The following is a 24,420-nucleotide window of genomic DNA, read 5'->3' on the forward strand; positions in this document are numbered from 1 at the left end:
ACCCTATGTTTAAAAAATATTCCAACTAACGCCGTTTTCATTACGACGACGGTGTCCATTATTTTTGTAGTAATTAGGCAAATTAAACGATAGCATAGGGCGAGGCGGTCGAAACGACGAGGGGGCGGGGCCGGCGACGCGGCGCGCGATTGGTCGGCCGGCGCCCGCCCTCCGCCCCGCTCCCGGCGCGCTCCGGCCGACCGAGCGGCTCCTCACTCCTCAGTCGAGGGAAACATCGCGCCGAGTATCGTTCCGTATCGGTGCCCCAGTGAAGTGACTTCGTGTGTGCGATGAGACTGCGATAAGCATGGTGAACTACGTCAACCCGCTCGCCATGTACCAAGGCAAGGGCGGTCAGTACGCCGCCGGGGGATGGTACGGCTGGCAACACCAGAACTTCGACGAGCAGCAGTGGTGCGCGTGGAACGGGGCCCCGGCGGCGGCGGAGTGGCCGTCGGACCCGCACCACTTCAAGCGGGAGCCGGGGGAGCGCGATGTGGGGGAGATGCCGTCGCCGGCGCGCGGGGACCTGGCCAGCCCCGGGGAGGGCTCGCCCGGCTCCCGGCCCTCGCAGCCGCCGGGGGCGCCGCGCTCGCCCTTCGAGTGGATGAAGAAGCCCAGCTACCAGTCCCAGCCGAATCCAGGTTTCTATTTATTTATTATATTCATTTTCTTATGACGTGATATTATAATTTTATGTGGGTACTTTCATAGCAAACAAAAATATTGTTACCATTATTCTTTTTAGCCTGTACCCGCGGTTTCCAATACTCATTTTAAGCCCATAAATCTCATATTGTTTTCGAATAGATCAGCTATATTTCTTAATTTATTTATCAAAGACTCTTAAATCTTAATAACTACATAATATAGCAGATAGCTAGTGTATCCTCTGCTGTGTGTTTGTTTAGGTTCGACTTACCCATCAATGAGTTATCAGAAATTTTACCAATGTAGGCTGCAGCATACAACCTACACGTATCTATAAGAAATAATTGTAATAAAAAGTAGCTGTAGGTTTAAACTCACACCGTAGCTTAGGTATAATCATGCAAGCGTTTAGTTAAACAAATATTAAGTGGAATGTATCTCCAGATGATATTATGTAGCTACTTGTACTATTTAAATGTTACACAAACATTTTCAAAGAAAAAACTATATTATCACCTATTATTTTGTTAATTACTTCCATAATGGGTTAGGTACAGTTATTACCACTTATAAAAAGTTTTGTTTCTTGTTTCTCCCTAAAAAATCTCCCCAGGCAAGTGCGATTTGGCTTCCCACTATGTATGTTGTTTGTTATTGTAGCGGTATCACCTCTGTAAAATATTAAACCATTTAACCACCCGATTTGACAGTAGTTTCACTATTCAATAGCTTTATTGATCGGATGTAATTAGGCGTTAATTAGCCAATCACCTCAGTAAATACTAGATAAACTCCTCTAAAAAACCTCTAAACCAAAGCATAAGGCCCAGTTGTATTATGTTAATGTTAACCGTGGAATATCATATCTTTTGTTTCTGTCATAAATATAAATAATGAGAGTCCCGAATCAATTTAAATCCAGATCTTATAAAATGAGCCTAAGGCCCTTAGACTTAATAATAAAGAGTCAAATCAAAGGCACAAAACTCCGTATGAATTGTACGCGATTAGGTTCGTGGTTTGGAATTTTGGATCATATAGCTATGCAAGTTTAAGATTGGCTTCCTATACTAATAAGTAGGGTTCTGTTCTTATCTTGTAGTAGAAAACTCAAAAATGTATGTAGTAGCAACTGAAGAAAATTATTTTTCTTCAGTTGCTACTACTAAAGTACTTTCTTACCCCCTTATTAATAAACATTGTATAAGCTTAGAATAGTTATGCAGTGTTTTGTTCCTGTCACACAAGTGACATTTTTAATTGGATTGTAGAAGACAAAACATCGTGTAACTATTCAAAGCTTATACAACGTTTATTAATAAGGGGGTTAGGTATTATTAAGTATCATTTTCTTAAATTTCAGAATATCAATTAAATTAAGTATAAATAACGTAGGTATACCTATCTGGTATAGGTACTTAATAACTCTGTTAACATGATTATAAATATTATTGTTTTATTGATTTTATACACACGTGTTGTAGGATTTGCTTATGAACTTAAAAATTATTACCCGACGGTAGATGACAAGATTTTATAGACTAACGGCCGTTCCCAATATTTGATCTATCTCTGGTTTGGCCCTACTAGAGATAGGAATAGCTCATATTAGACATTAGAGACATATATTTTATGTCAATTGTGTGCTATTCCTATCTCTAGTAGGGCAAAACCAGAGATAGATCAAATATTGGGAATGGCCGTAAAGGCTTTATAAACTACTAGATGACGCCCGCAACTCCGTTGCGCAAAAAATTAGTTTATCATGCGGGAATCCTACCTACACTTTCCGGGATAAGTATCCCATGTCCTTTTCCGGGACTCGAAGTATCTCCATAGCAAATTTCAGCAATATCGGTTCAGCGATATGGGCGTGCCGCGTGAAGAGGTGACGGACAGACAGACAAACTTTTGCATTAAAATACTATTAGTATTATATAATATTATCTATATAATATTATAAAGTAACAAGCTGTTATGGTAAACGTTGTTTTGCCAAAGTATTTCACCCATATTATTTTATTGAAGTGACTAAATATGTATGCCACCAAGGCAACGTTCATCGCTATCCCGTCGCACAAACAATGGTCGCCGTCAGTCTCGAGTTGTAATAATTTACTATTATTTATTCAACAAATGCACTTATCAATATAAAAAGTACCCAGTACCGGGTAGCCGATTCTCAGACCTACTGAATATGCGTATAAAATTTGTTAAAAATCAGGAAAGCCGTTTCGGAGGAGTATGGTAACTAACATTGTGACGCGAGAATTTTATATATATTACTAGCTGTCCCGGCAAACGTTGTTTTGATTTCGCCCATATTATTTTATTGAAGTGACTAAATAAGTATGTCACCATGGCAACCGCCATCGCTATACCGTCGCACAAATAATGGTCGCCGTCGGTCTCGAGTTGTAATAATTTAAAGTATAATATTATCAACTTAGTCTTTACAATTAGAGCTGGATCATTATTCCTTACATTAGTGTAGGCATGACGATGACGAGGACGAATAAACAAACAATCGTAAAATACAATAGGCGTTCCTATGTAATATCAAAGTCATACCCCAACTTTAGGCTTCGCGGTACCTAATTAAAAAGCCCAATACTCATTATTTACCATCCTATAATTATTTTATTGTCAGTAGAGTTAAAATGTTGAATAAAGTATAATTTGTAAATTTAGACATCGGAATATATGCACGATCATAAATATTTCGGCACATTATTATTTCGGCATATTATCGTGCATACTTGCATGCATATGCATGCAAGTATGCACGATAAATGACCGAAATATGCACAAAATATGCACAATCAAAAGTCACTTATTATTTATTATTTTTTAAGGGCTTTCCGGTGGTGCAATTAATAAAAGCGTTAATTTTTATAATTTCATCAAATCCAGGATTTTTCATTTTTTATACAGCACCAATAATATTTTTCTACCAACATTTTCCGATTGCGATCTTAAATGCCCATGGAATTTTAATAAATCGGTAAGTAACTACTTTATTAAATTTTTTTACTAATGTTACCAACTACAAAGAAAAATTTTGTTTCTAGAAAGGTATTGTACCTATCGGGTGTATTGCATTCTTTAAATGGGGATGGAACCACATATTTTAAGTGTTTTCTATCGTACCTCTGTTTTGTGGCCTCAGTGTGTGTCATGATAGCTAGTTTGGAGACTACGAGGGCATAAAACTACCGAAATATAATATCAACGAAAAATTGCCAAAATATGCACTCGCCGAAAAAGTGACATTATGCAAATGCATATAATCCGATGTCTATTTATAATGTTCAAAATATGACTCAAAATATATTTTTTTATTTGAAAACTTTGCGCGCGTTGAGCTTTTTTGGTAAGCTACAAGTTCGTAGCATCTCGTAGCACGCGTAGCTCATAGTTGCTACTATCGAATTAATATTCTATGAACATTGATATAACTTTTTTTGTTGCAACATAATAATTATTAAATCTATATATCCATACAATATCGGACAAGTGCGAGTCGGACTTTTAGAATTTTAATAAATACAGCATTAATCCTTATCCAATTTAATAACTTAAATAGTAAATACAATGTTGATTTAATGTAGAATGGCCTTTACAGCATATGATTTAAATGAATATATTCGAAGATATTACAGATTTAAAGACAGATAGACGGAGGGACATACATCGAAGTCTCAGTAATAGGGCCCCGTTTTTACCCTTTGGGTACGGAACCCTAAAAAGAGGGGTGTTATATGTCTGTCTGTCAACGTTCGTGTCTGTTTGTAGCATTGCTTGTAAAATCCAAACCCATCCGTTTTATCAATTTCTTATTGTTTAAAAGCTGTCATAATAATTATGAATCTATTAGAAATTGTTCATCGTCATAACTCAGCTCAGTAAAGAAAATGTTTGGATTTGTCTATGTCGTGAAAGATGGTAAGCAACTTCCATATATTTGATCGGTTCAATATTTTGCGTTTTGATTTCTGATAAGTACTATTTTTTTAAAGGTGTTTTTTTTTAATTTCTTAATTTAACGTTACATCCAAATAAGTATGCAGTGTGAAGGTATAATTAATTATTATTAACAGCCATATTCTGTTATTACAAACCAAAACAAAGCAAACGTTTTGAAATTTAAACTTTTTCGTATCCTAATTTTTCGCACGTGATTATTATCCAAAGTTTAAAACATTTTTTGCGATAAAGTTTACTTAATTGTTTTATGACAATCAAAAAACAATTAAGAAAGGGTTTATTATTCATTGCATAAATTGATCAATTTACGATTAACAAACAAAGGTTGAAGGGACATGTTAGTCTCGATCACAATAATTATTTTAGTACCCAAAATTGCGATTCTTTAAAGAAGTGTAGGTTTTTGTATTGAAGTCGGTTACTATACAAATAACAAATATAATTTATAGTAGGTAAAAAAGAAGAGGTAAAATACTTACTTCCTACCCCTATATAATAATAATTGTACTAGTAATTTATATATCATATTAAAATATTATGATGAAGATTACTTTTATTGGCCTAGTTTTAAACACTAACTAGTGTCCGACCGAAGGTCTATTTTTGGCCGAAGCCGAAGCCGAAGCCGATTAATCGGCAATCGCCACAACCTTCGGCCGAAGCCGAAGGTTTATAATCTTAATCTCGACTCTCAGTAATTAATTTTGTTCAAAATTGTCTATAAGCTACAATGAATATTAAAATTATTTCAAAACTTAAATATTGAAGGCTTACCTCTATATTGACTGTTTCATATAGAATTTGATTTAGAGATAGTAATAAAAGCTTGTGATTATGTGATTTATTTATTAATTATTTGTAGTCTGGTTAAGGAATGACTCAAATGAGGGTATTGAGTGAGTGAGCGGGAACCTAAGCTATTTCTACTGGATCTTATTCAGGGTGCTTAGGGACAAAACATACTAAAAGTCCTGATGTCTAGGAGGTGAGCTGGAGGGGGGCGAGTAATCGCCCCTCCGAAGAGGGGTCTGCCGACCACCAGGCAGACGACCGCTGGTGGAGTTGCGGTCGCGGTGTCGTACCCGTGGCTCCGTCGTCGGAGAGAGGGCGCACCGCCAAGTTTTAGTGGGTAGGGCTTAGTGGAGCGAGTCGCACATATCCGCGTCAGGATCTCCCTCATCCCCCACGGAATGGGTAAATGCATTTCTTGGCGTTAAATAAAAGGTGAGCCGGAGGGAAGGGAGTGTAAAAAGTGTCCATTTTTAGTTTTAGGCTTATACCTTAAAAACGATGCATTGTGACAATAAAGTTCTATAACGAAATAAAAGCTTATTCAATTTTCTATAACTATGATTTTATATAGTTTTTCCGAATTCTCATCCGTTTTTTTAACTACACGCTCTGGAAGTTTCAGAATTAAAATAAAAATAAAAATTGTTTTATTTCCGAATAGATTTGTAACAAATGCTTTCAGAATGTTGATACTACTGGTGCCTACCACCGGTTCGGGAACTATCCCAGCGAGAAGAACCGGCGTAAGAAACTCGCACGGGGTCCCACTTTTTACTAAATAACTTAAAATTATACAATGTCAACATCCATACATAATTGTAAGTCATAATATAATAATTTAGAAGTAGCCTTGCAAGCAGCCATCCTACTCCCAAGATGTGTCATCGTTTATGAAATCATTGACCTTATAATAAGCTTTGGCACACAAACTTTCTTTGACTACTTTTTTTTTAAACTTATTAATCGCAAGATTTTTAACGTTTTCTGGGATTTTATTGTACAGGCGTATACATTGACCCTTAAACGATTTACTAACTTTACTAAGTCTGATCATCGGCAAATCCAGCTTGTGCTTATTTCTGGTGTTCCTACAGTGAATGTCACTTTTAGCTTTAAATTTACTTATATTTTTTCTAACATATTATCCAAAATGTATTGACAAGCAACAGTTAGAATACCAATTTCTTTAAATTTATCTCTCAGAGATTCAAAAGAAGACATTTTATAAGTAGAGCTCATTCGCATTTTTTAATAATTGCTCTCAGGCATCTACAATCTACATTAGCCGCTGCTACAATCCCTGGTGCAGTGACAAAATATATTATTGTTTTAGTGAAGCCTCAGGGGCTGATAAGTCGCCTATTGTCCTTGGCGTCAAGAAATTACCTACATTTTTCCACCACCACTCTTGAGGGGTCAGCCCATTCCCGAATGTTTTTTATACATTTAACTAAGCAGGCTAACAATTAGTGTATGTTCCAACTGATGGAAGCTGGTTACCATAATGCCTTGCATCGTCTGCAACACCAGGGGTGCTACTGGTGCGTTGCCGCGTCAAGGGATGTAATGAGGGGATGGGGGGATGTGCTTACAGCCCTCTCACTTACAGAACGAAGCATAGAAGCGGTAAAGCTACTATTCAATCAGAATTAGAAAGGAATATTTGAAAATAAAACACTTTTTATTTTCACTTTTTTTGAGCGTGTAGTTCGAAAACGGATGAGAATTCGGAAAAAGTGTGTAGAATCAAAATTATAGAGAATTTAATAAGTTCTTTTTCATTGTAAAACATTTTTGCTACAACTCATCGTATTTTAGTTATTAGCCAAAAACCAGAAATTTAGACTTGTCACCCTCCCCTCACTCCTGCTCACCTCCTAGACTTAAGGACTTTTAGTTTTGTTCCTAAGCACCCTGAATAAGTTCCAGCAGAAATCTCTTAGGTTCCTGCTCACGCATTCTACAGCTACTTTATTGACTGTACTATTGTAAAAAATAATAATTTCTTTATTATTTCACAAATAACAATAATTAGACCAATTAATCAGTCTTTGTTTTACTCGACTAGACCGAAACTAGACTAAAAAATTAAATAAACAAACACTAACTTCTTAATAAAAAATTAAATGATTTATTAAGTAAGTGTGTGTTTATTGTATTTGACAGTGACTCCCAGTGGCCTCTGCATACGCGACCGGTCCGTCGCTCTCTCACGACTCACTAGTCTTTCGTTCAATTTTGACGGTTGCTCGGACCTTCGGCGAAGCTTCGGCTTCGGCCGGGTTTTAGGCCGAAGCCGAAGGTTTCGCCGAAGGTGGTTTTCTTGGCCGAAGGCTTCGGTCGCCGAAGCCGAAGCCGAAGCTTCGGTCGGACACTACCACTAACCCAAAAACCAGTGGTGTAACTATATAACATCCGGGGCCCGTGGCAAATTAATAGGGTCATATGTAAAAATCGTCACTATAATAATAAAACAATGTGTATAAATTTCTTCACCTCACGGCCTCTTGGACCGGGGCCCTTTTGGGTCGGGACTTGGGGGCCCGTGGCATTTTGCCAGCCCTGCCACCCTATAGTTACGTTATCTACGCCATTGCCTAAAACCCTGATATTCTATCAGCAATTTTTTCGAAATTCCTACCCGTTTTAAATGTTTTTTGAACTTTAAAAGCAACTTTCCCTAGATGTAAATGTTTTTGTTCCTACTTATTGGCGAAATTATTGTTGAACGAAGCATAATCAACCTTTGTTTTGGGATAAGAATAGAATGAATAATTTATACTAAATGTATTACTTATTCTATTGTCTCCTTAATAGCGGTATAGCAGTAATAAAGAAAAAAAAATCTGCAGCAAATATTGTTAGCACAATCATACCACTTTTACAGCGGTTTCAATAATAGGGTACAGCGGGGCTAAAATGGTCGCTTTGATGAATCATGATATGAATCATAATATGATTCATTTTTATAAAATCGCAAAATGCAACTCTGCTTGCAATTCATTTCTGTATTGTTGTACTGATTTGACATTTGTCAGTTTGACAGTTTTGACAATTCATTTGCTGAATTTATTGAGAGGAATTGCAAATAAGTAAACCGTACACTTGTTTAGTCATTAGACCTTCTTCAACACAGAGTCTCGCCATTCACCTTCCACCACCTTCCACCAGTATTTGATGAGTGGTTACCTACTGCATTCAGAAGATGCCCTATAAATCATCCCCAACGGAAGCAAAGACCTAGGTTTTAATAATATTATTATAGCGTATAGTGCCAACCGAAATTATCATTATTACCATAACATTATATTAAATATACATATTTAACATTTTAGAAACATTATGCGCGAAAATTTTAACAGTCTAGTTAGTATAATATGGTTTACCATTTACGAGTACTCAAGGGCTTTGTTACTTTGTTAGTCATAACATAATATGACAGACACAAGGATAGTAATTGTAGGGTCTTTGATTGTTTTCATTCTTGGGTTGGGTATGAAACTATTGTAAAAACAAATTTTCCTAGCTAATAAGCTAATTCCTTAGACCAAACAATAAGGATGAATGATAAATTATCTAAATATTTTTATATTAAGTAAAATTAGTAGGTATAAAAGCATTACGGAGGCAGTACTTAGTAGTATTTTTTAAATATTCACCAACCTGCACATTATAATAAAATTTTACTAACTATACATAATTATATTTAAATACACTGACACCTGGACGGAGTATACTATTATATATTCTGTGACCTGGATAAGTTTCATAAATAATATTATACCTACATGTTACTATGTGGTCATAATAATTATAGTTGACAGCCTGCTGACTGCAGAAAGGCAAATCTTAAGACTTCAAGAGTTAACGAGTTATTGTTATTTTAATTATGTCTTATATATAATAACGTATTATTAGGTAAATTATAATAATTTTGTGTCGTTTTTTTTTTATGAAATAAGGGGCAAATGAGCAAACGGGTCACCTGATGGAAAGCAACTTCCGTCGCCCATGGACACTCGCAGCATCAGAAGAGCTGCAAGTGCGTTGCCGACCTTGTAAGAAGGAATAGGGTAATAGGAGAGGGTAGGGAAGGGAAGGGAAGGGAATAGTTGAGGGTAGGGAAGGGAATAGGGTAGGGGTTAGGAAATTGGGCCTCCGGTAAACTCACTCACTCGGCGAAACACAGCGCAAGCGCTGTTTCACGCCGGTTTTCTGTGAGAACGTGGTATTTATCCGGTCGAGCCGGCCCATTCGTGCCGAAGCATGGCTCTCTCACGTATAAACGTTATAATTCACCTTCTTGTGGTCGATGCCGATTCGCGAAAGAATGTAGCAGGTATTACACTAGCACATCCTAACGTTTGCACCAACATTTATTATAACATTTAAATACAATTTAAACACGCTACCTAATTAGCTCATGTATTACGACTGTTCCGACAACAACTTTTATAGGTTTAAACAATATATTATAGCAATAAACTTGTTAAAGCTATTAGCGAAGATGTTCAGTAAAATAATTGGTCGCAAACGCGGCGGGCTCCCGCTAGACTCATTGCGACAATCCCGCAATTATCAGCGAGGATAATACCGCGTTATTTTGCGCTCACTGAAACTGTTCGGTTAACGTGTGCCTGGGGAGCCGGGGCACGGTCGGAGCAATTAATCGGCGGTCCGGGGCTTCGGGGGCGCGCGGGGGCACGCGGGGGCACGCGGCGACAATCACGCGGAACGGCGCCCCCGGGACGAGCCAAACAACTTAAATCTTCGCCAACTTCCACCGCACAACTGTAATCGCATTCGCGGATATTGCAGCGAGGAAAGTCTCTTCAACTTTAAATCTGTATAGAATACTCATTTTTGCCTATTCTTCCTAAAAACTACTTCAATTTTAGATCCACAGATAGGTTTTTATAATGACTTATTTAAAATCTAGAAAAAAGGACTTTCATCCATATCCATACTAATATTATAAATGCGAAAGTGTGTCTGTCTGTCTATTACCCCTTTACACCCAAACCGCTGAACCGATTTTGCTACCGGAACCGGGCAAGGAGATAGGATACTTTTTTATCCCGGAAAACTGTACACTTCCCGCGCGACAATAAATTTTGGCGTATGAAGTTGCAGGCGTCATCTAGTTCATTAATTAAATAAAACCATAAAGTTAATATACCTAGCGGAATAGAGTAACACCATTGGTGCCATAAAGTTAATATACCTAGCGGAATAGTGCAACAATCTCGAGCTGTCAAACGAAACCGAAATTGATTTACTTACGTCTGTGTGTAAATTTTTTTTTACGACACAAGCATCTTTCTAAGAGATTAAATTGGCAACGTGCCGATAAGTGGCCACTGGAAGTCAAACAGATTTTACCACGCAGTGTTACTGATAGTGACATCTCGCATGCTCAGGATTTTATTTCTCTATTCCGCTAGGTGTATCTTTATGGATATAACTCACTTTTTAAATTATAATAAATACTTAAATGTACGTAAAAAGTATGTATGTAAAAAGGTTGTAACTATAATTTGGTTATTTGTGGTAAAATTAAAAATGATGTAATTTGGAACAAAATACTTTGGAGATTTTATAATTTGAAACAAAAAAAATATTTTCTATATGTTCATAAGATTGTTTTTATCATTCGTATTCTGCTTCGCAAATGCATCGAACATCTGTAAATAGCGTGCGTACCAGAGATGTGCCGACTAGTCGGTAAAGCCGACTATCCGGCCACTTTTGTAGTCGGCGAATAGTCGGCAAAAAGCGTCGACTATCCGGCCTCTTATTATTTTACTATTAAGTATTGAATTTTTATACAAAAACCTTGTTTAATTTGAAATTAAATGAATTATTTATGAAATTACATGCTTATAAAGAAATATTTATGACATTTATTCAATAAAAATCAAATCTTAAATACTAAACAGAACAACTGAATTGGAAACAATTGAAAATAAAAACATATTCTGATTTAATTAAAAAATTTGGATTTTGTATTAACACATTATTAAAGCAAGATTGCATATTATATTATGTTACACATGATGTACGGTTAAATATCCTGAAAACCATCAACTGTAGACTGTATTATGACGTTAACAATAATAATTATTAACATAACCAAAACACGATCCGACACGTTCGCAGGCGGCGTATGGGACTTACCCCCGAATCAGCAGTAAACGAAGCATTACCGGAAACATCCGAAACCATGATCGGCTTGGCCGATTAGTCGGCTACTTTGTAACTACTGTGCTAGTCGGCCTAAGTCATGATCGGAACATCTCTAGTGCGTACCTAACCATCATAATATTGAAATTAGTTTTATGTTTGCATAGATGACTTTCCGTACACGCAATGAATGGATGCTAACTGCAAACTCACTTGTATTGTTTGTAAACTATAACAATTATCACTTCTGCCTTCAACACGTTAGCCGACAAAGGTGAACTCTGCGGGATACGACATTTACCTACCGAAGTTTCGACAACATGTCACTTAAAGAAAGGCCTTTTACAGGATTAGAAAAAGTCCCATTCAATTTGCGGTTCACAGCGGGACGTCCAAAACAGTAGAAAGCGATGTTGTTGTTGACAGTTTAAATTGTAATGACGCCTTTTTCGTCGGTAGCACATGATCTCAGTAGTCTACGTAATTACGACAGAGTAGACAGATTGTGATTACGAGTTGTCAAACAGTGAACGATCAGCTAATTGCTTACGTGTTACGACTTACGAGTAAGTAATTTGTGTAATGCGAAAAATTTTAACGAAAACGAAGTTTATTTTTTACGTTGACGTATAAATTACGTTCGATGTTACACATTAATTAGTCATTCCGTAAAAATTGTACCTCATTTCTGCTTAACCACGTCTATTCACGTATAAATTGATGACATCTTCCTATCCACAGTCCACACCCTAAACTCACTACAGCTGCTACCTTGCCTAGGCTTTTTTATAATATTAACCTAATGTTAAGTGTTACTTACCTTACCTACCTTAACCTTTTTTTAATGGTGATAATATCTACAACAATTTTTTTAAAAATTCATTTTATTAAGTCGAATAGGTAATAAACATAGTTAAATCGATTCTACTAACAATCTTACACTTTTACTTAAACCCTTATGATTGATTTCAAAACTCAACCAAAAATTAACAAAGTATAAGCTTGCACATCCGCACATATAAAATTGAAACAAAACAAAATCGGCTTAACAATAGTCCGTTAAAAGTTATCTTATATCTTTAAACGAGCAATTCTTGTATATATATATATATATATATATATATATATATATATATATATATATATATATATATATATATATATATATATATATATATATATATATATTATATAATTGGAATCTCGGAATTGGCTCCAACGATTTTCATGAAATTTAGTATATAGGGGGTTACGGGGGCGATAAATCGATCTAGCTAGCAATAATTTTTAGAAAATGTCATTTTATTCGTGTTTTATCGGGTACCGAGCAAAGCTTGGTCAAATAGCTAGTTTTACCTTTATGGCAGCAACATAAGGGTCATTCTTACACACTTCCGATGTTATTGTACTCTGAACGCATCGTATACGCGTATTTATGGAATAAAATGCGATATCCGTAGGCGTTAACGGCGGTTACGGCGCCGACGGGTCGGATTGGGTCCTAAGTAGACGTAAAACGTACATAAAGTTACTCGGGGCCCTTTACGACCGCCCTCCGGTCCCTCGGAGTAGGGCTCGGCCCTCGCAGGGGAGACACCTTCCCATGACTGATTATAACGCTCCTGTTTATATTTGAATAAGGGAAAAACGTTTGATAATATTATGATCAGTATATTTTTTTACCTAAATCTGTAGGCGGTTTTCTATAAGTTCTAACTTAGTACCTATTAGGAAGGTCAGATGTTACCGCAAGATCATTCGCACAGAAATACGTTTATCACGTTTGATTTAACTAAAATTAAATCTATTCAAACGTCCTTTTCCGGGACTCGAAGCAGTTCCACAACTTTCATCTAAATCGGTTTAGCGGTTTAACATAAAACGCTTTCGCATTTACTATAAAGTATTAATCTGAAATCTGAAGGAGGAAAGATAAAATAAATCATTGGATTTCCGCGTAACTTTCAAAATCTCACGTGTAAATTGTAAATGTCACATTAGGATTTGATCTACTTTTAAAATATGTTGTGATAGGCCGATAGGCGAGCCCTCGTCGATCAAAAACGTATTACATTGAAGGAGTTAGCGATAGGACATTGAGTCAACACGTCAACACGTATCAAACGCGCCGCTATCGCGTAGTATCGCGGGCCGGGCGATTATAGCATTACCGTAAGCGGGATTTCGGCATCGACAAAGTATGCGTAACCGATAACTGCAATTAATTGTTTTCGATACGTGTTCTACAAGCTATAATACCGATAGGGCCTGTAGAAGCTTGTAGTTATTAGAAACTCTTGCTTCTTGCCTCTCTGAATCCTACGATTCACTCTTGATCTATGAACGAAGATTTACTCTTGTTTAAATATTAATTACTCACTATTACTGCACTAATAAGATACCTGAGAGTTAGCGTTCATGATAAAGATGTCATTATAATGGAATAATAAGAATTTATGTTAGTGTTAGTGATTAGTTGATTACTGATCACTGATTAGGAATCAGGAAACTAATGTTTTAGGTACCTACTTTACTTTGCTAATCTGGATTCTGGACTTAGCTCCCAATAATATGTAATTTTTTACATTACTACTAAAAATTAACTGTTTTTTTAATTATTGAAAATCAGACTTAACTTAGCTTTTTTCGTTAATATACTATTATTATAGGTCCTTAATGTTTATTTGTATTAGCAAACTACTAATAATGAGGCGGAACCCTCAATATATCTCACATTCACACAAAAATCCAAATTAACCTTTGTTTGGTGGACATGTAATCTGTAGATTACGAGTTCATTATTTATCGATCATAATATTTTACATTATTTTTATGTTTTAGTACACTATAATACAAGTGTTTTTGCGTTATCATTATCATAGTAGTAGATATTATGTCCTTGATGTACTTATAACTTATTATTAATATTGATTGGTGAGTACTTCTTGAAATGGAAACAATAATGTCTTATCATGTTATGGTCAGTTCTCACTATGCCGGCTCGGCCCGGCTCGATGGAATAAAAAAAAATCTAATTTCCAATCGAACTTACTCAAAGTCCTCAAAGCGAGCCGTCGGCTTTGCTCAAGCGTGTGGACGAATTGTGAGACTTGCTAAATGTCACCACCGTCTCCTTAGTTGAGCAGTCATCTTTTATCGAATGGTTAGGAGAATACTGAACGGCGAGCTTCACTCGATCTATAGATATTAGAGTAGGTAATGCTGAATGTGTGGACGAAAGCAAAAGCCGTGGGTTTTAAGTACTCTGTACGTGATTGCTCGATCGAGTAGTATTAGGTATTCATGTAACTAGAATTACTAATTCCTAATTTGTGTATCACTTACCAAAACATTTCACAAAAAGTTTTGGAATTATTCGGATGTGATTCTTGAAATGATTACTTTACAAATTAACTGGTATTATTTTTTATTTTATTTTATTTTATTTTATTTTATTTTATTATGATAACTACAACCTTAAAACTAACTATTTAAATATACAATGTACTTATAGTTAACTAGAAGGTCAATTAAAGTTACCTACTTAAATACAGCTTAAATACTAAACTAAAGCTTAAACCGACTTAATTAGAATATCTAAGTATAAGCACACATCATTTTAAAACATCTAATTACTATTACATAAATTTAACTAATACAATGTACTTAAACAAAGCAATATTATAAGAGAGGGTAGAAAAGAAAAAAAAAACTTAGATTGCCTCACTACCATTTTATGGAATGTTGCGTTGAGGTAAGATATGGTTTAGTCACACTACAGTACATACTTATTATGTTATAGATAATAATAAAGAAACTATTACAACCAAAAATAACTTTGACTCAATTTACACTAATTATCATTACTTATGTAACTTTCTAGCAGCAATAGGTATATCACATGCAAAGTCATAAAATAATACTCAAAATAAGATGAAATTAATGAGCGCTCTCACCAGATAAAATGCTTTTTATTTTGTTCCTAAAAGATTTTTTATTTCGAACAAAAATGTCAACTTCAGAAAAGTATTTGTTGTAACTTTTTGCAACTCTTGTAAGTACAGCATTTTGGCCATAAGATGTACGATGCGAAGGCACACTAAGCATAGGGGTGTTTCTCGTGCGATAAATTGGTGTGTTAAATGTTATTTGTGCAAGCAATTCTAGGCAGTTTATACGCCCTCGCAGTATATCAAAGAGTAGGCTCATATTCATTAGAGAACGTCTATCCTCAAGAGATAGTAGGTCATAAGTCCGGCAGTTGTCTGTGTAGTTGGTAACTTTATTTTTAATTCTGAAATTTATATATTTTACAAATTTCTTTTAGATTCTTTCGATTTTGCTGGTGTGGACAGCATAATAGGGTTGCCACACTTGATAAGCATACTCTAATATACTCCTGACATATGCGTAATAAAGTACTTTTAAACTTAGAATATGATTGAATGGTTTGCAAGTTTTTATAATAAAACCTAAGTTTTTGTAGGATTTACTTACTATCGAGTCAATGTGTTCAACCATATTCATTTTAGAATCAAATAAAACACCTAGGTCCTTTACTATGTTAACTCGTTTTATAGGAACACCATTAAACATGTAATTGTAAATTATAGGTAATTTCTTACGACTAAAAGATATGCATTGGCATTTACTTACGTTCACGGAGATTTTATTTTGTTGATAGTAATTGTATATTCTCTTTAAATCGTTTTGTAGTTTCTCACAGTCATAAATTGATGATATACTTAAATATATTCTTTTATCGTCAGCGTACGATAAATGACGGGTATAAAGTAAATATAAATGAATATCATAAATGTACGCGTTGTAGAAGAGTGGTCCTAAATGTGATCCTTGAGGCACGCCTGAAGGAACCTGTATGTAATCAGACTTGTATCCGCCCATTTCAACCGCCTGAGAACGATTAGACAAGTAAGAGGTAACCCATCGCAAAAGATCTCCGTGAATACCCAACTGAAACAATTTCTGTAAAAGTATAGTATGGTCCACTCGGTCAAAGGCTTTTTCGAAATCCGTATAGACTACATCCACTTGACCATCACTTTCCATTTGTTCTAAGACATAGTTTGTATGGATTGCCAAGTTAGATATAGTAGAACGGCCACGAAGAAAACCGTGTTGGGTATCAGGTATACCTTTGATAATTGACAACATTTCAAAATTTTAACATGGCTTTTTTATTATTTTATATGAAAGTAGACTTAAAATAAGGCGACACGTGTTTCTTGCTTTTTCAAAATTATGTTTTTATGATACCTAAAAAATAGATTTTAATCCTTCGTATTCTAAAGAGACGTAAGCGCCAAGTGACGTCATACTTACGTCTGAACGGTTAATTCCATTACACTTTAACAAAAGAAAAAATCTGTCAATGTAAGTTTGTTACGTTTATTATGACGTCTGTCAATGTCATCGTCAACCTGGAGGATAGGTAACCAATGAGGTAATGTTATTATTTAGAAATGTCAGTGTTGACAGGTGGTTGACAGTGACGTTTTTGTTTTTATGCTTCATGTTGTCTTTTTAAAACTATTTTACACCAGGCAAACAAACTGTATGATATTATGCCGTAAGTATGACGTCACAGCGTATTTTTCAGTTTTTATTTATTTTCTCAGTAAATAAGCAATATAAAAATTTTTTGAATATTTTTTTGATATCAGGAGAAGAAACTAAAGAAACGGTATTTTTTATTTTAAGGCTTAAAAATTTTGAAATGTTGTCAATAGTAGGATATATGTTTTCAAAAACTACTTTTTCCATCATTTTAGCCAATGTATTTAAAATGGAAATAGGCCGGTAGTTAGTAATCTCAGTTTTTGATCCTTTTTAAATACAGGTATAATGTGGGCTTTTTTCCAGATTAACGGAAACACACAATCCTTCAAAGAACGTTGAAAAAGCAAAGCAATAGGTGATGCTAAGCTATCTGCACATGAACGTAAGAATATAGGCGGAATGGCGTCGCAGCCTGGTCCCTTATTGATGTCAAGAGGTCGAAGCATTTTAAGGACGTAATTTTCGGTGATGTGTATAGAGGATAGGCTCTCATTGTTAAGTGAAAGGCTATTTGACGAAGGTATATAATTTTATTCATCACTATTGGTGGGCCTTACAAAGACACTTTCAAAAAAATTGTTAAAAGCGGAACAAATTCAAGTCCCATCATTAATTACCTCGCCATTAAATGAAAATTTATGAGGGTACATAGATCCGCCTTTTTTTGATTTAACATAGGTCCAAAAATACTTAGGCGCAAATTTTATTTTATGTTCTACATTGCTAGTAAAGCTAGCAAAACATTATTTTTGAATCCTGTGTTGCCGGGTCCTAAGAAGCTTAAATTCATCATAATCACACGTATTTTTATGTTTTTTCCAACGCCTATGAGCAACAGATTTTTCCTTAATAATTTTAATTAAAGCTCGACTGTACCAGATTGGATAATTAGTATTTTTTTTATTATATATAGGTAGGAACTTCTCAAAACACTCGTATAATTTTGAGTTGAATTTGTGAACAGCGGCATCTATATCATCGGCTTTCAGCACCGTCGGCCAGTCAATATTTTTTAAATGTTCATTTATCAATGAATAATCGCCCTTAAGAAAGTTATACCGTGGCTGAAATTTCTCCTTAAAGGGCTTAATACAAAGGTCCATTATATTTATATTAAGTGGGGGATGAAAATAATCTACCTTAGTTAATGGATAAGTCTCGTGAACAGCTAGGGGAAGAGTACTGAAACACAAATCTATGACATTACCACTGACGTTTACAATATTGTTGTATTGGCTTAGCCCTAGAAATAAAAGATCACTTACAAAATGATGAGCTACTTCTTGAGTTTCGACTCTGCCAATGTGTCTAACTGAACCCACATTATTGGACCAGTCTAAGCAAGATAAGTTAAAGTCCCCTGTCAGCAGATAATTATCTAATGGCTTACGTTCGTGAAGAAGTTTTAGTGCGCTTATAATTCTAGGGACGCACTGAGTTATAATAGAATCATTAGGCGGAATATATACTAGTATAATGTGCAAATCAACATTGGAACGCAATTTGCTTGAGGACACGGTCAGGCACAATGATTCGATTGACTCACATACCTAGTCGATATCAAGCCGAGCATCTAGTTTACGACGTATACGTACCATAACGCCACCGCCGCTGCGCTTGAAATGATGATCAATAAAATTTCTGGAAATTTTATTGATCTTCATTTATTTAAAGTTTTTTTATTCCGATCAGAAAAATTTGATATATTATAAAGCGGGAGAGTTTGTTAGTTTGTTTGTTTGTTTGAACGTGCTAATCTCAGGAACTACTGGTCCGATTTGAAAAATTATTTGTGTTAGATAGCCTATTTATCGAGAAAGACTATAGGCTATATTTTGTCACGCTAAGACTAAAAGGAGCGAAGAAATAGAGGAAAATGTGAGAAAAAGGTGGGAAATTGTTTGAAAGGGCTTATTTGAACGCGCTAATCTCAGGAACTACTGATCCGATTTGAAAAATTCTTTTAGTGTTAGATAGCCCATTTAATTACGCGGGCGAAACCGCATGGAACATCTAGTTCATAATATTGTAGCACTTCCATCGTGCGTATCATAGACACAATAGATTTTCAGTTGTTATGCGGCAGCCGGGCGGCTGCCGCTTGGGGATTGATGGGTTAAATTCTATAGACGGGGCGATGAACAATTTTTAGCCTCGTTGCCAGTTTATGTCAAAATACATATTATTATATTATAATATTATATGCCCTTTTGTCGGTGACTGTACCTTATTGTGTTTTCTCCTGAAGTACAATGGCTGCCCGCTGCTATCGTGAGTATTTGTCTATGATAACCGTCCTTACCGTCCCTACGGCCGCGCCCGCCCGCGCTGTTTACAAATCTTTTTACATCTAACATGACCCTTATTACAACCAGGTAAGGGTCATTTTAAAAATAATTCAAGTGTAAAATAACTAAGGTATCTGCCCAGTATACAAAAATTGTATTTCATACATTTTTTTCAAACCACGTCGATAAGCGTCATTTTTTTGTAGGGTTAGCGATAGCGTAGTTATATAATGTGAGTAAATTGAATATACTCATTTATAATGACATTGCATTTCTATAATTAAGATTCTTTACAATGTTATGAGAAAGAAACCAGACTAGCCCCTAGCCAACACGTTTCCTTTATTGCTTCTTTATAGAATCGCTGATCAAAATCACATTGACATGACATGAGTCGAATATAGACTTTATAAAATATATTATCGAACGCACAGTGCCGTAAATAGGGCGGTGCCACCGGTGCCCAGGCACAGGGCGTAGACTCTGGGGGCATTCAAATTCACTCATCAAAGCATTATCACTTTGCTTTTTTACACCCTGTATAAATATTTTGTGTAATATTTTAGTAACTATGTTACGTCCGTAATATTGTAGTTGTCAATAGTCATCTAAAACAAAATGCAAATTGTGCGTGTGAGGGCAAAATACTGTATGAGAGTAGATTCCGGCCGTCGCCCGCCGCCCGCCGGCCACAATGTACAATATTAATTAACATCTTCTATCAAACACTGGATCGCCTATAGATAGAGCACAGTTTGCCTTACCGGTTAGACTTTGTTTGCTGTTACAACAGGAAATTTATTTAAGTTATAATTTTGTGTCACTCGAAAAGGTTCTAAAGAGTTATCTACCAACATCTATATGCACAATTTTTTGTGTTCGAACTGTTGTTGGGTACACGTCACTCTGTTGACTTTTGACCCGCTAGAAGGCAAGGTATTCGCTCGAATTCAATGTCTTATTTTTACACAGACTTCGTTATACTTAGAGTACGTCTGGTAAAAATAAACTTTGATTTTAGCTTTTCTACTAGCGAAGCTCTTTCTTAAATGATTGCTTTTAATGCTACAATGCGCGACGTTGAACTAAGTTTTAAATTTAAATTATTTCTAGCCACATATTTTATTATAAACTATTTTTTTATTTATTTACTAGCTTTGGAAAGAGAGAGGGGAGGCCTTTGCCCAGCAGTGGGACACTGTAGGCTGATAATAATAATAATAATAATTTACTAGCTTTTGCCCGCGGCTTCGCTCGCGTGAAATTCGAAAATTGTGTACAATACGAATATTCTTGCAAATCTCCTAAAAAAAATGATGTTTTTCCAAGACCAAAAGTAGCCTATGTTACTCTCTATCCTTTCAACTAAGACGATACCAAAAATCAAGTCAATTGGTTGCTTCGTTAGGCTGCGAAGAAAGGACAAACAAACAAATACACTTTCGCATTTATAATATTAGTATGGATAGCTGTTTCCCGCGACTTCGTAGGCGTTACCATAGTATAATAACGGAAATGGATAATTCTCTCCTTCTCCGGCCGGAGGTAAAGCCTCCCGCATGTTAATCAAACGACACGCAAAATCTGCTTGTTTAGTTTTGGTTAGATTAATTTCAGTTCTAATAAATAACTTACTTTGATTCTAAAGAAGGAGAAGTAAAACTCAACACTAACGACGCAACACCATTTTGCTTAGCAACATTACCAGGAGGGGGGGGGTTTGGGGGGGCGCAGTCCCCCCAAGTACCGGCCGGAGGCAAAGCCTCCCGCATGTTAATCAAACGACACGCAAAATCTGCATGTTTAGTTTTGGTTAGATTAATTTCACTTTAAATAAATAACTTACTTTGATTCTAAAGAAGAAGTAAAACTCACCACTAACGACGCAACACCATTTTGCTTAGCAACATTACCAGGGGAGGGGTTTGGGGGGGCATATATATCTGCAAAAACCGTATTCAAATCGGATCAGTAGTTTTCGTGTTAAAGAAAAAAGTTTTATACAAAATCTTGCCCCCTCTTTTGTCCCCTTAGAGGGGTGAGGGGAAAAATTTTATACACCAGATATTAAATTGGAAAATACAGTTTATAATATGATGTAAGTTTATTCAAGAAAAAAGTTTGATACAAAATCTGCCCCCTCTTTGGTCCGTTTGAGGGGTGGGGGGGAAAAATTTTATACACCAGATATGAAGTTGGAAAAAGACAAATATATCTGCGAAAACCATATTCAAATCGAATCAGTAGTTTTCATGTTAAAAAAAAAGTTTGATACAATATCTGACCCCCTCTTCGACCCCCTTAAAGGGGTGGGGGAAAAATTTTGTACACCAGATGTTAAATTGGAAAATACATTTAATAATATGAAGTTAGTCCATTGAAGAAAAAAGTGTGATACAAAATTTGACCCCCTCTTTGGTCCCCTTAGAGGGGTGAGGGGGGAAAAATTTATACACCAGATGTTAAGTTGGAAGAAGATAAATATATCTGCGAAAACCGCATTCAAATCGGATCAGAAGTTTTCGTGTGATGCTGGAACAAACATACAGACAGACAGACAGACAGACAAAAAACTAACCACAGTTTTGGCTTCTATAGCGATGTAGTAACAGCCTCCGCTTATTATTTTTTGGATATCTTTAATGTACAGAATTGTCATTTCTACAGGTTTATTATATGTATAGATTTAAATCAGGCTACGTAGATCCATACAATATATACCTTAATGTCTAACATACATATTAATTATAATCTTAATGACTACACTTTATCACGAATTAACGGCGACGTGACGCTCACTTCATTGTCTCCCCCGGAACCTTCGGTAGACCACATCAGTCGGCCAGAATTCCTCCGCTTCAAAGGTCGACAGAAGATGCGTCGGTACTCTCACTACAAAGGAACTGAAGTTGACTTTGTGGCGAGACTGCAGACTTTCGACCCTCAGGCGGAGGGATGTCCTCTTACTGATGTAGTCCACGACGTCCTCGACCTCCATGGACCAGTGCAGGCGGGATACGTACAGGGGCGTCGCGGGGACCTCGCTTCGCAGACGCAGCTCAGGTACATATGGTGCGGTGCCGCGATGGTTGTGGGCGGCGGGTTTCTTCTTCGTCCTCTCCACCAATAAGCCCTTCTCATCGCACCCCTTTCTCGTCCTTGCCAGGTCGAGAAGACTTGGCCTTGCGGCTCTACTAAAACTAAAACTAAACCTCACTGTTTACGTCATATCAATAAGTAATAACGTTTTTCTTTTAATATTTTAACAAATAGTAGCTTATAATATCTAACTATGACATCAAAAGCATGATTCTGTTTTCGATAAGATTAGTTCGATTTCCGTACAAACTCGAAATTCATTCCCAATATGCGTCAAATGCATAGTAAAAGGAGGGGAAGTAAGTTATCTTCATACAAAGGCACCGCGCGCGGCTTGTATGTGTGCGCCATAGTATCAATGCGTCGCCACACGGCACACAACAAAATCTCGGACAATATTTCGGCATTACCAGTCGTGGCTAACACTTTACGCTGTACGCTCGCGCCGCGCCGCGCCGCGGCTAAACGAATCAAAAATGTCCGATCATAATCGCAGGAGTAATAGATATTGCTGTGTGTTTGGGTGTTTTAAGAGTAATGCAACAATTCCAGAATTGTCTTTGTTAAAATTACCTGTTGAACAGGAAAGGTCAGTACTACTCACTTATTCTAGCATAATATAATAATTTTTACTTGATGATCAGATACATACTTACAGGTTACTTGTTTTTTATTGCAAGTTTTCTATCACACAAAGGAAGTAGGTAGGTAGGTAGGCCTACTTTCCCACTATATAGAACATAGTATAAATAAGATATTAATGTTTTATGTACTTTTGATCCGTCAACTAATTTGCCGCTATTGCTTTGTTTACGTAATAGTAATTTGCCGATTTCTCTGTGTTGTAGACCGTATATTAACTAACTACTTACAGTAAATTACTTATTTTAAATCTTAATTAAAAATAAGTGATTGACTAATTGTAAATCACAATACACAAAGCAATATTCGAATCATAACAACAGATTTGTTTATAGTATAGGAGACAGGCGTTAGTTTTTAATGTTGTTTTACAGGGTATTTTTATAATTTTATATAGACATCGGATTATATGCACGATCAAAGTGCCGAAATATGCATGCAAATGTGTACGAAAAATGGCGGAAATATGCACAAAATGTGCACAATAAAGATTTACTTTTTATTAAAAGTCGGGAGACCGCGACGTTGCCGCCGCTCCCACACCAACCCGCCGCGCCTCCGCGGCGCCTAAAATTGACAACCCTAAGACAGTAGGTAATTATATCGCGGATTGGGCCGGAGTTATCCTACTTCCCCTCCTTTTACTATGTCAAATGCCTGAAAAACTGGTAGTTTTAGAATGTTCCCTCCATTTGATGTTAAAAACGATCAAAACGCTCAAAATGCCTCCTATTTTGAGCTTGATCGTTTTTAACATCAAATGGAACGCGGGGATAATCTCGTGCACTTATGTCATGGATGACAGTGAAGTTGCCAGACGTCAGGAACTGGTCATATAGGTGTGTGTGCTGGCGAGCCAATTCTATGTGGAATTACTACATAGAATTGGCTCATGGGAATTCTATACTCCGCATATTTCACTCCAACGACACATTATATAATTCCACACCGCACTCGCTTGCATGTGACAAACATAATTTATGAAGTTCCTAATACTCTGATAAGAGGTGTTTACACGCTGTGTATACAACACACAAGCTCTGTCTTAGAGTCGTGTAAACAGATATACGTATCTCGGTGATTCTACTCGTCGAAATCAACGAAGAAAGATAAAATGTATAAATAGAAATTAACATTTCGTCGTGATGGCGAAATAGAGTTTATCATCAAATACGAGAGGCGGATTAAAACGGATTAC

At 36.2% G+C, this 24,420-nt stretch overlaps 1 protein-coding gene across 2 annotated transcripts in view; it reads left to right on the forward strand.

Annotated features, from left to right (window-relative positions):
- The first annotated feature begins 234 nt into the window (after positions 1–234).
- Positions 235–24,420, forward strand: part of LOC121728853 (homeobox protein CDX-2) — a 28,419-nt gene continuing 4,233 nt past the window's right edge. For both annotated transcript variants that reach the window (XM_042117160.1, XM_042117161.1), the window contains exon 1: positions 235–644. In XM_042117160.1, the coding sequence (XP_041973094.1) occupies positions 308–644 (337 nt within the window). In that variant the 5' untranslated portion in view covers positions 235–307. The remainder of the gene's footprint in view (positions 645–24,420) is intronic.

The sequence above is a fragment of the Aricia agestis genome, chromosome 7, assembly GCF_905147365.1.
Source record: "Aricia agestis chromosome 7, ilAriAges1.1, whole genome shotgun sequence".
In the NCBI taxonomy this organism is placed as follows: domain Eukaryota; kingdom Metazoa; phylum Arthropoda; class Insecta; order Lepidoptera; family Lycaenidae; genus Aricia; species Aricia agestis.